The 18,317-nt window shown below is 32.1% G+C and overlaps 1 protein-coding gene across 5 annotated transcripts in view; it reads right to left on the minus strand.

The window, feature by feature from the left end:
* The window catches only part of LOC142333582 (metabotropic glutamate receptor-like), an 876,009-nt gene that overhangs the window by 72,662 nt on the left and 785,030 nt on the right, over window positions 1-18,317 (minus strand). For all 5 annotated transcript variants that reach the window (XR_012758640.1, XM_075380890.1, XM_075380889.1 and 2 more), the window contains exons 7-10: window positions 17,963-18,112; window positions 4,777-4,910; window positions 1,955-2,280; window positions 956-1,118 (exon numbers count right to left, since the gene is read on the minus strand). Coding sequence is in view for 4 of the 5 variants with exons in the window: in XM_075380890.1 (XP_075237005.1) it covers window positions 956-1,118; window positions 1,955-2,280; window positions 4,777-4,910; window positions 17,963-18,112 (773 nt within the window). In the remaining variant the exon portion in view is untranslated. The remainder of the gene's footprint in view (window positions 1-955; window positions 1,119-1,954; window positions 2,281-4,776; window positions 4,911-17,962; window positions 18,113-18,317) is intronic.

Raw genomic sequence — 18,317 nt, forward strand, 5'->3', positions numbered from 1 at the left:
TTCCATGTAAAGATTAAAAAGTAACGGAGATAGGAAACATCCTTGTCGGACTCCCTTTCTTATTACGGCTTCTTTCTTATGTTCTTCAATTGTTACTGTTGCTGTTTGGTTCCTGTACATGTTAGCAATTGTTCTTCTATCTCTGTATTTGAATCCTACTTTTTTTAAAATGCTGAACATTTTATTCCAGTCTACGTTATTGAATGCCTTTTCTAGGTCTATAAACGCCAAGTATGTTGGTTTGTCTTTCTTTAATCTTCCTTCTACTATTAATCTGAGGCCTAAAATTGCTTCCCTTGTCCCTATACTTTTCCTGAAACCAAATTGGTCTTCTCCTAACACTTCCTCCACTCTCCTCTCAATTCTTCTGTATAGAATTCTAGCATGCTCTTTAATTATCCTATATTAGTAATTATCCTATATTAAAGAATAATGTTTATCAGAATTTTTTTTTGGCAGCTATGATTTTTAATTTCTAATATTTATCTCTTGTTTAAACTGGAGTTCATGACACTGATAACATTAATAATTTTGTTAAAATTTTTAATATTTTCTTCTAATTTTTAATTTTTCTTTTATATTTTTAATTAAAAATTCAATTATAATTATTAAGGAAACATTAAGTTTTTGAAACATAAGCATAGTGATTTCTTTCTTTTCTATTTAGCCTCCGAAACCACTATAAGGTATTACTTCACTGGATGAATGAGGATGATATGTAAGTAATGTCTCAGGAACAGTCGACATGAGACTGTGCAAGACTACATTACACTTACGTTCATACATATCATCCTTTGAAGTAATATCTTATGGTGGAGGCTAAACAGAAAAAGAAAAGAAAGTATTGTGATTTAATAATGAATTACTGTAAAACGAATAACTTTTAAAATAAACTAAATAAAAATATCTTATTTAAATTTACAAAAGATGAAATAAAATTTTAATAAAAACTAACCTGAACCGAAACAAGTCCCGAACATATAATTAATTGTGATTTTGGTGTAATAAAACTTGGGCGTTTAGCTGTACGTTTACTAGCATTAAAAATTCTTGATATACGATTTGTTTTCGTTAGAAGTGCTGCATAAACAACTGTGAAACAAAATCCTGCACCAAACCTGTAAAAAAAATAATAATCAATAAAAAAAAAAAGTGTTTATATACAATTAAATAACTAACTGTTCTAGCTATTAATAATAAAAATTAAAAGAGTTAGAGCAAAAAAATTTTTATAGATGGGGAATAAATTTAAGCAAAAGTTTTTTAAAAATATTCAAGTACAGGTTAAGCTTAATAAATTTGCTTAAATAAAATTTTCTCTAAAATCTTCAATAAAGATAAAATAAGAAAAAACATTTCAAGAAACTTTCCTCGCATTTTAGATCATTTTTTTTCTGTTTATTCTCCAGAACCACTGTAAGGTATTACTTCAGAGGATGATGGTATGTATGAATGTAAATGAAGTGAAGTATTGTATGTCTTAGTTCAACCATTTCTGAATGTGTGGTTATTTGAAAAACAACCACCAAAGAGCACCGATATCCACGATCTAGTATTCAAATCCATATAAAAGTAATCTTTTACCTTTACTAGGACTTGAACGCCAGAACTCTAAACTTTTAAATCAGCTGATTTGAGAAGACGTGTTCAGCACTAGACAAACCCGGTGGATCTGTTTTATCCTATTTTCCAGCTTAAATTACATAAGAAATCACCTCCTTAATTTGGGTCCCAAAAGTTACAGTAGAATTTCTTTTTATTACAAGAGAGGAAATCCGGGTGAAATCTTTTGCTAGACATAATTCGAAAACAAAGAGTTCCTATGTTTATATGAACTTTTTTAATTATTTTGACCAGTACAAAATATCCTATCCTGAAAGTTTCTCTTTTGTACATACATTTATATATATATATATGCATTATTATAATAATAAATAAAGGAATACATACATACCTCTGTATACCACAAACAACATCAGTCGGTCGTAAAACAAAAACGAATGTTACTAAATAACATAACAATAATCCTGTTAAAAGTACATAACTTAATTCACGACCAGATGCTTTAACGACTGGCGTTTCATTATGTCGTATAAACACACAGACAACAAACATTGTTACAAGTATACCGGTAGCAGATAATGACATAGCACCAATAGCCCAACCACTTTCAGCACGTAAATAATTTTCTGGTAAATTAAGACATTCTTGTTTCGTTGCATCAGGTATTTTGCCTTCTGGACACATTATACACATCGTTTCATCATTTGGATGTCTTATCTGTAAAAGAAAAGACATTTTTTATTCAATAAAGAAATTATTAACTTAAAAATCAATAACATCAAGAATTTGGTTCGTTGTAACTCAGTAACATAGTATTTCAGACAATAAGAAAAATAACTTTTTTATCCTTCCGTTACCATTTTTACTTCCCCGTTCAGATGGCACTATAGCAGAGCTATAGCTCTAGAAGAGAAAGTATTGTAATCGGTCCAATTTTGGGAATATGCGGTTTTCTCTGGATTTCGACATTTTTACATCTAAGGAACCCAAAATAACCGGATAGAAATTACCCGAATGTTAATGTTCGTATGTAAATGTGTGTTTGTTATTGGCCTCAAAATCACCTTATATCTCCAGAACTACTGAACCGATTTTGACCAAACTTGGTCAGATTACTTGTATATGTGGGACATTAATACCGTTAAAATTTCAACTTAAATGACAAGGTGGCCAGACTGTAGAGCAATATCATCCTCAGTATCTCAAGATTTCACATAATTAAAATCATATTTTTCTTAAGTATATTTGTTAACAATTAATCGAACTCCAGCCGTAAAAAAAAAAAACGTTCTAAACTATTGTTACATTGTGACGTCAGAGGTAAGCGGTAAAATTAAATAAATTAATAATATTTAAAGTGTAAAAAAAAACTCGGTTTGGCTGGGTGTCGAACTCGATCGCCCGGTCAACTTGGAACTTGGTGCGTTAAGCCTCGCGGCTACACCAATCTGCCGATCGTACAAACAAAATTTGTTCTACGTAAGTTGTGAAAGTACATTAGTTTAGTTAGTGCGGACAATCATCGCTAATACTGCCACACCTGCGTGAATTAAATAGTGTGCGCGCGCGCTTTAGTTAGAATCATTGAATTAAATGATAAATATTTTAAATTAAGTTGTGTGTATAAGCCGTGTTTCAGGAACAACTGTGTAGGCAGCTTTTTAATAAATTGCAAAACCATTTAGAAATCTTCCCATAAATTTATTTAAAATACAATTAAAAGGTTTTCTTTTACAATAACAATATTATTTTGTCACACAGATTTTAAATAATACTAATAAAAAAATAAACCCAAACAAAAATCACGTCCGGAATGAGTAGACATACTATTCCGTTGAAAAAATAAATTTCTCTAGCATCTGTTTTAGACAGATTAACTGAGACTGCCAATTTTCACCTGTCTTTTTCTGTTTAGCCTCCGGAACCACCGTAAGGTACTTTAGACGATATGTATGAATGTAAATGAAGTGTAGTCTTGTTTAATCTCAGGTCAACCATTCCTAAGATGTATGATTAATTGAATCCCAACCACCAAGGAAAACCTTTTTTTTCCTGTTTTGCCTCCAGGAATCACTGTTAAGTATTAACTTCAGAGGATGAATGAGAATGATATGTATGAGTGAAGTGTATTCGCTTAAGTGAATACAGTTCATTTTAAGTGAAGTGTAGGTACGGAGGGGACGGAGTGGCAACCATAACCGCCATGGAGGGTGTCTTCCCATCAGGGTCAGGATGATAAAAGTGAGAAATATAAAGCAGTTGAGGGCAACAAATATCATTTAGAACCCACCGGGTTGGTCTAGTGATTAACGCGTCTTCCCAAATCAGCTGATTTGGAAAGTCAAGTGTTCCAGCGTTCAAGTCCTAGTAAAGCCAGTTATTTTTACACGGATTTGAATACTAGATCGTGGATACCGGTGTTCTTTGGTGGTTGGGTTTCAATTAACCACACATCTCGGGAACGGTCGAACTGAGAATGTACAAGGCTACACTTCATTTACACTCATACATATCATCCTCATTCATCCTCTGAAGAATTATCTAAACGGTAGTTACCGGAGGCTAAATAGGAAAAAGAAAGAAAAAATGGTATCATTTAAAGATACTTTCTCTGAAATTTATGATGTCAGTTTAACAATTAATACCTGTAGCGAATAAAAGTATCATTTTTAGTCCTAGGCATGAACTAACTGCATCAATTTTATCGATGTACTAATTTACATGTTTATAATAATAACAAATTGCACGTAAATCTCTCCGGAGATGATTCTATAGCCAAAAATAAGAAAAAAAGTTCATATAAAACATAAGTCATAAAATAATTAGCGAGTTTCGGCTCGAAAAATATTTAGCCCTTTTTCTGCTCCCTCAACGGAATTAAACAGTTCTAAAATTCTTGGGGTATAAATCGAGGGGTAAATTTGGTGCTTCCTTATAATGTTTAATTTAAGAAATTGAATAAAAGTGGTACCAGAACATTATATTAATTAAAAGCTTAAAAACGTTTTGTCGGAAAATACACTTTTTTAGGTTTGGAATAAAAAACAAATTTTCTTTAGCCATTCTACAATTTTGGTGAATTTTCCGTACTACATCTTGTTTTTTAATTCAAATTACTTTTCACAGCCTTCTACATTACTTAGCAAATTTATTTTTCTAAAAATAAAAATATTAAACTCATATGATAAAAAATTAAATAATTTAACTTGTCACCTGGTATTGGGAGCAGTTAAAACAATGCCAACAACAACTTTCTCCTTCAACGTAAGTTTTTGCTTGTCCTACTTCACATGGTAAGCTACAAACTGAATCTGGTGGAGCAGTCTGTCCTAATTTAAACTGAATTGCTGAAAAAGAAATTAACATTTCATTAATAAAAAAATAAAAAAAATAAAAAACAGGTAAAAAATCTCCATCGCTATTCTTTGTGTTCAACAGAATTTTAAAATGGAAACTAATACATAAAATTAAATAATTAAGTAAAAATTAAAAAACTGTTTTTCTGACATTTTTCCAGTAAAATCATAATCTCGTCGCTATAGAACTTCGGTGGTTGCGGTCAAAAACTTGTAACAAGTGGTTTTCACAGGCCTCTTTTGAAACCAACTTAAAACCATTCTGGGAGTTCTGCAGAGACCGAAACAAATGATAGTCTGACGGTGCCCGATCTAGGATAGACGACTTATTCATTAAAACTTCCCATTCAAGTTCTCTCAATCTCTGACGTTTCGTTGAAGATGTATTCGGACTGGTGTTTGCAGTTCGATATTCAAGTGTTGGCTTTTAGGTGTTACGCGGACATTTTACTGCGAGCCCAGCGACTCCTCTTGCTGGCCGTTGTAGGCGGTTATAGAACAGTTTCGTGGAAGTCACTTTGTGTTATAGCCGGAGTCAAACCAATAGATTTCTATTCCATAAGGAACGCTACATTTCCAAGGTAAACAATCTGTTGACGTCAGAACGAAAGCAGGTGATTGAAGACCGGGGCCTTGCGTCCTGGCAGGTCAGGTGGTACAAATCTCCCACAGGTCGCTACACGCATTTCCTATAGTGTCTGATTTAGGTGCGAGTAGATGGGTTGTAGATGGGTTTCCTCCAATCGGTATATCACATAGTTTTTCTCCGGGTATGGTGCCTTTTGGGCGAATTTGGCTAGGTTTCGTTTGGTGGATTCGAGTCATTGCCTGGATTGTGGAACTGATGATACAGTGGACCACGTCCTCTATGTCTGTCCTCGATATGAGGTCGAACGTTCACGAGTTGTTAGGAAACTTGAGAGAATACATTCCTTTCTGGATCTCCATATTAACTGGATGATCCGCAAGGAGTGGTCTATAGTGGCTGGTTTTTTTCGCGCCCTTGCGGTGTGTAAGTCTGGAAAGGGAATTTAATCGAGGTATTTGATCGTGGTAGTATTCCCGGGTGGCTAGGATTCCGGCCCAGGCATTGGATTGGTTGGAGGTAGGCGCATTGGTATCATACCACGGTTATATTGGTATTGTTTGTGATTCGATTTGGGGCTCCCGCTGGCGGGGCTGGCCGCGCTTCCGGTCCCATGGCCTACCATGCGCCCAGGGGCGTGACTTCGTTCCGTCGGTGGCGGTCCCTGATTGTGACTTGGTAATGCCGTGCGAGACTCCATGATGGGACCGGGTGGGAGTGCGGGGTTTGTCCCCGGCTCCTACCGGACCGGAATGAGGTTACGTTCCCTTTGTTAGGTGACCTAATTTGGTTGAATTATTTGTGTGTAGGTCTGAATTTCTATGTTGCGTAAAACATAATTTTGATTGGTATGAGTGTAGCACTGATTTAACTTACAACTCGTTCTCTTTCTAACGCATTCCGAGTCACGATGTTTTCAAATTTGAACTAGGCGCGAGATCCGCGCTTCCGCGGTCTCGGTTCGTTAGTTTGAGGGAATTATGCTAGGTTGGATGTGAAGATGTCCGTTTGAGGTCTACGTGAAGGCAAAATTTGATTTGTATTTTACTGATGCAAATGTTTGCTGAGGCATTTACATCGGTGGCATCCCGACCGTGGCCTGGCTGATGTCTGTGAGATGTAATCGGTTAGAGGGTCTAAAGACGACCTCCGGTAAAGCCCCTCAGAACTCGAAACGGAGGGGGTGGTGTGGCGAGCGGTAATGTCACAAGGTGGGTGTTTTCCCCCTACGGGGTTGGGATGTGTTAAAGTGCGATATACAACAACCTTTCTGTTGACCAGTTCAGGCTGTTTCTTCTGAATTTATAGTTTTGCCTGGCGGTAGCAGCTTATGATGCACGGTGCCCTTCCAATCCCACCAAACACATAGCATACTAGCATCCTGGGCGTCGTGTGGGCTTTACCACAAATCATGGAGCTTCTCCTCGCTTCAACCACGATCTTTAGAAACGGCTCGATTTCATTACGATTCGGTAGAGATTTGAAAACAGAAATTCGATTGAGTAAATTTTTCAGTCACATCATGTGGCACCCAAACGTAAAGCTTCTTTTTGTATCCAAAAAAAAACCTTTCTAAGAGCCAGCCTTACCACTCTGTCCGAGTCGTCTAACTCCTCGGTGACGGTCGTATTAACATTTCTCTAAACGGTTTAACGCTGTTTGGTGATGGATGTTTAGGGTAATGGCGATGTTATGAGTCCTTACATGCCTGCCTTCCACGATTTTTTCCAAGAATACACTAACGCTATCTCGTGTGCAAAAGGCTCAATACTTTTAGAATATCTATTATTATACAGCTTTTGCGAATGCAAAAATCAAACAATAATTTAATACAATTAAATTAATAATTTTATGAAATAAAGTAAAATAAATGTAAATAAAGATTGTAAATATTATTATCTACAATACTGAAAATAGTGTTTTTATTGGTATGATTGAATGGATAGTAAGAAACAGATTTGAGCCGCAATTTTGAAAGAGATCAAAATATTTATTCAAAGAAATTGGATTTGATTTGACTGCTCTTGATTAAATAACAAATTTACCTTAAAAATTACACGGTATATAACTATAATTGAGAAAAAAAAAACTCTTATAAAATATTTTCGGTCCCAGATAATCCCCTTGAGTATATGATGATTTTGGAGGGGGTTATTAATTCACCAAATAAGCTTGAAGTTTGTGTCGTGGGAATATGAAATAAAAATTTTGGAGTGTATGAAAATGTATAAAAATTGCCATGCTTGATTGGCATTCGAACCTGGATCCTCCAGATGAAGTCCAAGGTACTACCACTCCAACACGGAAATCAAAATTAAATTTTATCATTAAAATTACTGTATCCTGCACTACTAAAAAATACAAATTTTCAGCAAAAAGTAAAAAAAAAAGAATAGATATTTATTTGACCATCTTTCTAGACAGCTCTCTCTTTTTCTGTTTAGCCTCTGGCACTATCATAAAGTATTTCATCAGACGATGAATGAAGAGGATAAGTATCAATGTAAATGGAGTGTAGTCTTATACAGTCTCAGGTCAATAATTCCTGAGATGAGTGGTAAATTGAAACCGAATCATCGAAGAACACCAGTATCCAGGATCTAGTATTAACATCTATAGCTTGAAAACCAGATACGGTGTCGGTAATTATAAAAATTATATAAACTTCTTAAGTAGTGTCCTTTAGGAGTCTCTTTTTTTAAAAAGTTCCCATGATGTGCTGAGCAATTCTGAAACCATTATTCTTGAATGAAAAGAGGATGGATTGGTTTACTAATAATCCTACAAATAGGTGCATAAATATTGTCAAGGCCAGTTAAAGGCAGACAAAAATTTCATACACAAGGTTCTTTCTTCCTTCCTTTCAGTTTCCTGTTTAGTCTCTGGTAATTACCTTTCAGATAATACTTCAGAGGATGAATAAGAATAAGTGTAAATGAAGTGTAGTCTTGTACAGTCTCAGTTCGATCATTCCTGAGATGTATGGTTAATTGAAATTCAACCACCAATGAACACCGGTATCCAGAATCTAGTATTCAAATCGTGTAAAAATAACTGACTTTACTAGGATTTGAATGCTGCAACTTCCAAATCAGCTGATTTGGGAAGACACGTTCACCACTAGACCAACCTGGTGGTTCAGGTTCTTCCTTCCTAATCATCCCCAACTAACTTCGAGAGGCTCATTATGCCTCCAGCCGCCCTCTTTCCATGAAGAGTTTGTATAATCACCTCCACAAACCTAGGAGTTTGTACCAGGCGCATTCCTGGTAGTCCACCAAGGTTCAAGCATCAAAAATACTTTCAGAGAACGGACTAAAAGGGAATTTTATCGGAAGAATGAGACAACTTTTACAATTTTCCTAAGGACTAAATCTAAAATTTTTTCAGATTTATGATTTTAAAATAAGGATCACAATGAAAATTTACCATCCATCCAACCAAACTTTATAAGTACCCAAAATAATATCAATTTGATCACCAAGAAATAAGAATCATCCAGCAGCAAAGAACAAATGTCAAGATACTGAGATACATAGTGAAGCAATGCATCCTTTAACTGTTCTTAGCGCCATAATGTGTATGATTGTGATGACAGTCATATGAACAGAATGTATTATGAATTTATTTCATTAGTACTGTAGGTGAAGAGGTGATCAAATTCTTTGAGAATTGGAGCAAAAGTATTATAATTAATTTGAAGCTGGATACAAGAAAATAAATTCCATAAGTATGATAGTGTTTGATTCTGCAGTTAAATATTTTTGAACATAAAAACAAGAAAAACTACCTGGATGAGAACTCACCATCCTGCCCCAACACTATCGTTATGATCTGAATATTTTATTTTTTACTTAAATTAGTGTAGTTTTGTGTTAATTTATAGAAGATAACTCTTATACGTATTAAACATTTTTTTTTTAATTTGTCTCCTTTTATTGTAATAATGTACTTAAAACTTGAAAACGGTTTTTCTTTATTAGAGTATTTGAAAAACATTTTCTTCTGATTTTTTCAACTTTAAATTATTTAATACAAAGATATTTAGTTTATGAATAAACTCTTTATTCTTTTTAATAATCTCTGATTAGGTGAATTACTTGTTGTTTCTAAAACAATATATATTATTATACTTATCAATCATCAGAACTTTAAAAAGCTTGTTAAATATAACTTCTTAATTTGTGTAGAGCAGCACAATTAAACAGATGTATTTCTCTAGGAGATTCAAATAAAATTATGATTCTGATCCTGTTAAGTTACTGATAAAAAACTGATAAAGAAATTTTTTTTTAAATTAAATATCTACAACTCACTGGACTGGTCTATTGGTAAAATCGACGTTAAAAATTCGGTTTTAATAGTTGTTTTTTAAACCTGTAGGTTCTGAGGTACAAATCCTAGTAAAGTTAAATTACTCTTATATGGATTTAATTATTAAACAGTGGAATTAAAGGAAATAATAACTATTTACATATTTAACACGGTTTTTTTGGTTTGAAAAATATTGAATTTCTATATCAACATCGACTTCTTCAGAAAGTCTTCAAGTTTTTTTGTCTTCAGTCATTTAACTGGTTTCATGCAGCTCTCCAAGATTCCCTATTTAGTGCCAGTCATTTCATTTTGGTATACCCCCTACATCCTACACCCTAACAATTTATTTTACATATCCCAAACATTGCCTGCCTGCAAAACTTTTTCCTTCTACCTGTCCTTCCAATATTAAAGCAACTATTTCCAGATACCTTAATATGTAGCCAATAAGTCTGTCTCTTCTTTTAACTATATTTTTCCAAATGCTTCTTTCTTCATCAATTTGTCCGAACACCTCTTCATTTGTCACTTTACCCTCCCGTCTGATTTTTAACATTCTTGTGCAGCACCACAATTCAAAAGCTTCTAATCTTTTCTTCTCAGGTACTTCGATCGTCCAAGTTTCACTTCCATATAAAGTGACACTCCAAACATATACTTTCAAAAATATTTTCCTGACATTTAAATTAATTTTTGATGTAAACAAATTATATTTCTGAATGAAGGCTTGTTTTGCCTGTGCTATTCGGCATTTTATATTGCTCCTGCTTTGTCCATCTTTAGTAATTTTACTTCCCAAATAACAAAATTCTTCTACCTCCGTAATCTTTTCTCTTTCTATTTTTGTATTCAGTGGTTCATCTACATTATTTCTACTATCTTTCATTACTTTCGTTTTTTCTTTTAAATCTTTTTTGCTCTCAGCTAGAATTACTATATAATCAGCAAATCGTAGCATCTTTATCTTTTCACCTTGTAATGTTACTCCGGATCTAAATTGTTCTTTAACATCATAGAACTGCTAGTTCTATGTAAAGATTAAAAAGTAATGGGGATACGGAACATCCTTGTAGGACTCCCTTTTTTATTACGGATTCTTTCTTATGTTCTTCAATTATTACTGTTGCTGTTTGGTTCTTGTAAATGTTAGCAATCGTTCTTTTATCTCTGTATTTGACCCCTAATTTTTTAAAAATGCTTAACATTTTATTCCAGTCTAAGTTATCGAATGCCTTTTCTAAGTCTATAAATGTCAAGTATGTTGGATTGTCTTTCTTTAATCTTCCTTCTACTATTAATCTGAACGCTAAAATTGCTTCCCTTGTCCCTATACTTTTTCTGAAACCAATTTGGTCTTCTCCTAACACTTTTTCCTTTCTCCTCTCAATTCTTCTTTACAAAATTCTAGTTAATATCTTTGATGCATGAGTATTTAAACTAATTGTTCTGTATTCTTCACATTTATCTGCTCCTGCTTTCTTTGGTATTATGACTGTAATACTCTTTTTGAAGTCTGACGGAACTTCCCCTTTTTCATAAATATTACACATCAGTTTGTATAATCTATCAATCGCTTCGTAACCTGCACTGCGCAGTAATTCTTCCGTCTATTCCAGGAGCCTTTCAGCCATTCAAATCTTTTAATGCTCTCTTAAATTCAAATCTCAGTATTGTTTCTCTCCTTTAATCCTCTTTGACTTCCTCTTCTTCCTCTATAAATTTAATAATATTGTTTAATCTAGCCTACCTGGCTAGCGGAAAACTTGTCGAAGCAAGCTGATTTTTAAAGTTGAAGGTTCTGAGGTTCAAATCTTAGTACAAATTAGTTGCATTTATACAGATTTAAATACTAACAGTGTACTCTGGTAGTTCAGATTCAATTAACAATACATCACAAGAATGGTCGGTATGAGTTTTTTTACAAAACTACACCTAATTTACATGTCATACATATATATCTTCATCTCACTGGGCCAAGATGTTACTAATTGTTCACAAGTTGAACAAATTGTAATGCACACATTAGGAATAGAAAATAAAAAAATAAAACACCACGAACATTCCATTTTATTCTGGCTGGCATTATGTAACACAGCTGTCGATAAATGATAATGAAATTAATTTTTTGTAGCATAAGAAAAAATGCCTGATTGGGATTCAAAGCTAGAACCACCAGATGGAAGTTAGAGATGTTAAAACTCTGTTATAGAGATCAGCAGAAAATGTTTAACAATTTTTTTCTTTCTATTTAATATTTAAATCTGCGAACATGCAGTACATACAGTATATGAATGTAAAATCATTAAATATTGATTAAATCTCATCAAAAAGAACCTATTTTATATTCTTTTCCATCGATAAGAATGGTAGTTCAATAATATATGATTGCTATCTGGAAAGTAACTTTTATTTTAAATGTATGAGGAACAGAGGGGAAATGCAACTTTAATGTAATAATGTAGCACAATTGGTATGCATCTAGCAGTAGTATAAAGTGGTCTGTGTTACTTACCTAATAATTTAAAATGTGACCTGAATTTGAAAATGCATCAACAGTGAAATTCATTCAGAAATAAAAAAAATAACTGTAGAGCAATTAAAATCTATAATTAACTTTATTAAGTTTATGAAGAGAGAATAAAATGGAACAAGTGTTATGTTTAAAAATGGGTGTACTATACAATATAGACCATGATGAAGAGAATAAGCGTTGGCTAACCCGTTATAAATTACAAATTAATTAAGAAGGTCAACGAATATGATTAGAATAAAATATCAATTATTTATTATTTCAGAGTTTTATAATTTATATCCTCAGAACCCTAGACAATAATATATTTTTGTTTTTTGGTTGGCAATTGCTCAATAAATTTTATTACAAAACAATATGTGAAGCATCTTAAAGCTTTTATTCAAAATCATATGATAAAAACTGTATAAATTACAGTTTTACCGTACAAAAAACTGTAATTTGACACACCAATGAATTTTCCTAATTATATCGTGCAAATTTTCAAATTGATCATCATCAATTAGTTGACATACTGATTGTTAAGAGTTTTCATTATTTCAGATTATTCCTTAATTTAAAACAATTTAACCAATCATAAAATAGCGTATGGTTCTTACACTCAAAATGGTATACAGTAAATATTTTACAGTTTCAAAAAAATTTCCCAGGTTTTTAATATTCCCAAAATGTTTTTTTTTTTTTTCGTTATGAAGGGAAAAAGAGGTTTAGTCCATTTTTTATAATTTTTTTTAGTGGATCATGAGAATCTTAAAGATGATTCAGCATCATCCTGTCCATTTACAGCAAAAATTAGCTCAATTGTAAATAAATATATGTATTGTAAAATCTTGTACAGGTAAAGAAAGAGATTAGACCACTGAGCTTGCAAAGAAGAAGCTAAATTCACATGCCATTCTCTATACACTGAATATTCATCCTACTTTCAAGATAAATTAATTCATCACAGAAGATTTGAAGCTTGTGAATTGGAATACAGAAAGGAATTTTGTAGCATATGAAAAATGCCATGTCTGGCCACGATTCAAATTTGGGAAACCCGTTTGAAAGACCAAAATTCTACCATTTCACCCAAGAAGGTCATCTTTACTCATAGTACAGTTTAGTCTACAATCTCAGTCTTGTACAACATCCTAGTTCATTAGTAGTCTAATTTTACCACAATATTGTTAATCAATTTCTCTTAATTCATACAGAACTATGGGATGTAATATGTCTTTGAAAATACATTTCCTCAATTCACATCTGGTTTTTTCTTGGACAACCTTGATTACTGTTGGACATTAATTCAGGATGTGCCTGAGACTATTTATAAAAGAATAGCATCAGCAAACTCATCTAACACAGGTGTGGCCATAAAAAATTATAAATTTTACCGATTTTAACTGTATTTTCCCTTAATTTTTTTGAAGCGAAATTTATTTCAAACTAAGGGTGATAAAAAAATTGTATTTTCAGATCTGTAATATATACAAAAAAGCAATTCAAGAAATGGTGTCACACTTAGAGAATAATTAAAAATTTTTTTTGTCTATCGATGTTCTTATATGTGAATACGTACTATTTTTGCAGTTATTCAGTTTCGTTTTTTACGTCATTTTGAGTAAATAATTTTTATTTCTTATTATTAGTAGTATGAGAAGTGGTGAGAGTAAAGGAAACTGTAAAAATCCTCTTAGAAACGTTGAGCTATGTCAGATTAACTGGCATTAATAAAAGAAGAGTATATAATCTACTCTTCTTTTATTAATGCTCAAATACGAGTTCAGTAATGATGTTGATGTAATGAAATGTTTCAAGACTGTTCCAGTTGAAGGTGGTTCCAGAAAACAACATTTTAATGAGATGAATACTAACGATGAGCAGATTTCTTATTTGTGTAGTTTAATAAATGTTGTTGCCTGGTGAAGATATAATTAGCAATGAGAAAATTGATGCAAATTCTAAAGATTTACAACTCTTTTGTAAAAGTTTTGTTATAATTTTTTTTTTTGTTGTTTGTGGGCGAAAAACGCCTGGGCGTTATCATCGCCCGGAATTTTATTAATAAAAGGGTAAAATAACTCCAAAATAATAAACGTAATATTAATCATACAATAAAAATTTATTAAAACAAGCCAAGAAGGCAAAATAAAATTCGAAACTAATACCACAGATGAAGTTGATAAAATATAAAAGATAAATAATAGAATAAAGAAACTATATAAAACTTATCTAATTCCGATGGGTTGTGCAAAAATCCCCTCCCCGGATAGTAAAATTAAATACATAGAACCAAAAAAATCAAAATTGAAAATAAAGGTTAAAATTATTAAAAAAACTCTTCTTTAAAAAAACATATATGATAATATTAAATTCTTTGCAGTAACCTGGTACTATGCAAAAAGAGAAATATCCGGTCCAAAATCCCGTTATTATTGCACAAGATATCTCGGATGTTTCTGGGTATATTAAACTGACGATGCAACGCCACATAACATATGCAGTCCACGAGAATGTGGTGCACAATCATGCAGCAGTTGCATCGTGGTGGTTGTTATAATCTAAGATTTAACATTGATCAAATAGTTAAACAGAGCAAAATTTACAAAAAAAACTGTTTATTTCTATTCATGGAATAGACTTCAAATAAAATTGAATATCTTGCAAAAATTGGTTAATATATCTATGTATTCCTAAATACCAACAAGGTAAACACAAATATAAGCCACATTTACTAACTGAGAACAGTATTCCTTTTGTAAAAAATTATATTGAATCATTTAATGGCCGAACTAGTTATATTATATATTTAACAAATATTATTTTTTTAAATTTCTTTAATAGCTTCATTTTTATATTTTAATAAAATATTAAAAATGTATTTTTATAATGTTAATTTGATTTGTTACGAAAAAAAAAATTATATAATGTTTGCAGATGACTTGGAGATGAAATATGAATATTCAACAGTTGATTTCAAAATCAGTAGACATTATGATGGAATAAATAATAAAAATGGATATTAAGAAAACAAAAGTAATGTGGATAAAAGAATAAATATTTACACAAAAGAAACCCGAACTGAATAAGTTAAACAGTACAAACAATTCGGCTAACAGACTGCAAAAATGAGAATGAAATAAAAATAAAAATAACAATGGATGTTTGTAACAGAATAAAACAATTATTATGTAATAAGATGGAATTAGACTTCAGAAAAAGAATTTTGTCAAGTGTTTCATTTGAAGAGTACTTCTTTATTAATGTGATACAAGATAACTAAAAAAAAAAAAAGTAATGAAAGTATATGATATAATAAGGAATTTGGAGAAGATACTAGTACACACAATCTTTGTATATTATGTTATGAATTAATTTAAACTATATTTACTTCCCTTTTTTCTTTTTCTTTTTCAATGTAAAAATGCCAACTTAAAAAACCATGCAAATATAACTTGTTTCTAGTTTCTTTTCTCTTCTTCCAAGCATTTCGTATTTTTTCTGCATGGCTTTACTTTTACTCACTGCCATTTTAATTATAGGATTAAATTATTGTTGCAATCAACACTTGTTTTGGTGTTTAACAACACTTGTTTTTGGTGTTTAAAGACTCAATCAAGTACTGATCTGAGTAAATAGTTAATTAAAGTAAGATATAGGAAAAGTTTTTATGTGATATGTTTGGTATTAGAGAAAGATGTGGGGATTGCAATTTCGCAAACTGGTTAATTTCATAGTTAAGGATTGTAAGTTATGGTTGGAAGAAGCCATACGAAGGCAGATAGTAGGTTGTGTAAATACACTGATGGAAATGTCTGTCGAGGTATTTGCACTGATGACATCCTGACAAGAGGCCAAACAAGTGACTGCGTTGTTATCAAATTTAGAGGGTCTAAAAGACGAATTCCGGTAAAGTTCATCAGGTCTAGGAACGAAGGGAGTGGTGTTATGATTGTCATACAAGGTGGTTGTCTTCTCCTATGGGAGTCAGGATGTAGAAATAAATCAGGGTTTGCGTCAGGACTGCAGTGTTTCTCCTATATTATTTAACTTAGATACTGACAAAATTGTTAGGAGAAGGATTCATCTGACAGAAATATCTGCTATGCATTTGCATTGGTGGAATCCTGACAGAGGCCAAATTGATGACTGTAATCAAGTATAGATGGTCTAAAAGATGACCTTCAGTAAAACCCATCTGGGCTAGGAATGGAGGGGGTAGTGTGGCGTGGCAACCAGGATCATCACAAAGGGGGTGTCTTTCGCTACTGGGGGTCAGGATATTAATGTTGTCCATTTTATTCCTGTCCTTTTTTCTCCCATAAGAACTTTTATGTTGTAAATTATTCTTTGGAAGTTATCTCTATTGCAATAGTTCTCTTCTTTCAAGCCTATCCTTTGGAAGTCCTTTTTTATCTATTACAGGTAATTCAATTTGTTTTTCATGTCCACAGCTCATAAAAGATTTGTTTATTTAATCTGTTCAGGTCCATCCCAAACAAATTTTATCTTCTTTTCCTTATCATTGTTTCTAGATATTCTTGATTTTGGTAAATTTCCTTGCTAGATTTCAGCATTTCTTTCTTCTGTAACGTTTGGACCATGTATTAACTTTAGCAAGCTTCTTTCGATTATGAGAAATTTTGTAAGGTTGGTTAGATGTAATGTTTCACTAGCATATAAGATCTTACTACAGTTGTATAATGTCTTAATTTTTCAATCTTGGAGAGATTTTTTTTTTTATTGTAGATGTCTTTGATGATACGTGCAAGCTATTCCAGTTTTAATATTCTATTTTCAGCCCATCGAGCTGGTCTAGTGGTTAATACAAATCAGCTGTTTACAAAATCAAGAGTTGTAAGGTTCAAATCCTAGTAAAGGCATGTACTTTTATATGGATTTGGATACCAGATCGTATATACCGGTGTTCTTTGGTGGTTGGGTTTCAAAATAACCACACATCTCAGGAATGGTCGACCTGAGACTGTACAAGACTACACTTCATTTACATTCATACATATCATCCTCTGAAGTAATAACTTACGGTGGTTCCAGAGGCTAAACAGAAAAAAAGAGAATATTCTATTTTCAATTGTTGCTTTATTCTATTCCTGTTCTGCTTTTAATATCCCCTAGTACGTAAAGGGATTGGTAATGTTTATCTTTCCATATTTAGTACCTATTGTCTTTTGTGTAAATGATTTGATTTTTGATATTATTAAGTTCCTTTAGCAAGTAAATCATAAGCAGGTATCTTCACAGGTATACTTTACCAAAACAAAATCCTTTATCATTTCTTTGTTTTATTTATAAATTTATATATTATAATACAATTCTCTACAACAATTTATCAAAAAAGTTTCCTTTGAACTTTCCAGATTAATGATGCTCGTTTTCTTACCCATGAAATAGAAACAAATACCATTCTTATTGATCTATATAATATAAAATTATTTAAATAAAATATTTATTTCTTTATTTAAAATTCCACCAGCTGTAAATTGTGGTTGTACAATATAGGAACTAATATAATTTGTAAGAATTATGGATAACTGTTTCCTGTATCTCATTATATAGAATTTCCACTACTGAATAAATAAAAGATTAAAAATAAAATATATATCTCACCTGGTATATCTAAACGTAATTCTCCATCTATATATTCTCCGACATTAATCCATTGGAAATTACCTGGTGTTATTTGTTTAAAATGTATTATATTATATCTTGCAGGTCCATCACCATTTTGATCAAATTTAAATTTATCACCGGACAGACCTTAAATAAAAATGAAGTATGTTAAAAATAAAAAAAAATAAACATTTATGTACTCAAGCAGTGATACACAAACTTCTTTTAAGTACCACTCATATGAATTATAGATCAATAGTGTACCAATGAATTATTAAATATATAATATATTTTTTAGCATAGCAGTAGAGTTATCAGAATGGTAAAGCAATCAAAATTATAATTTTTTTGA

The sequence above is a fragment of the Lycorma delicatula genome, chromosome 13, assembly GCF_047948215.1.
Source record: "Lycorma delicatula isolate Av1 chromosome 13, ASM4794821v1, whole genome shotgun sequence".
NCBI lineage: Eukaryota > Metazoa > Arthropoda > Insecta > Hemiptera > Fulgoridae > Lycorma > Lycorma delicatula.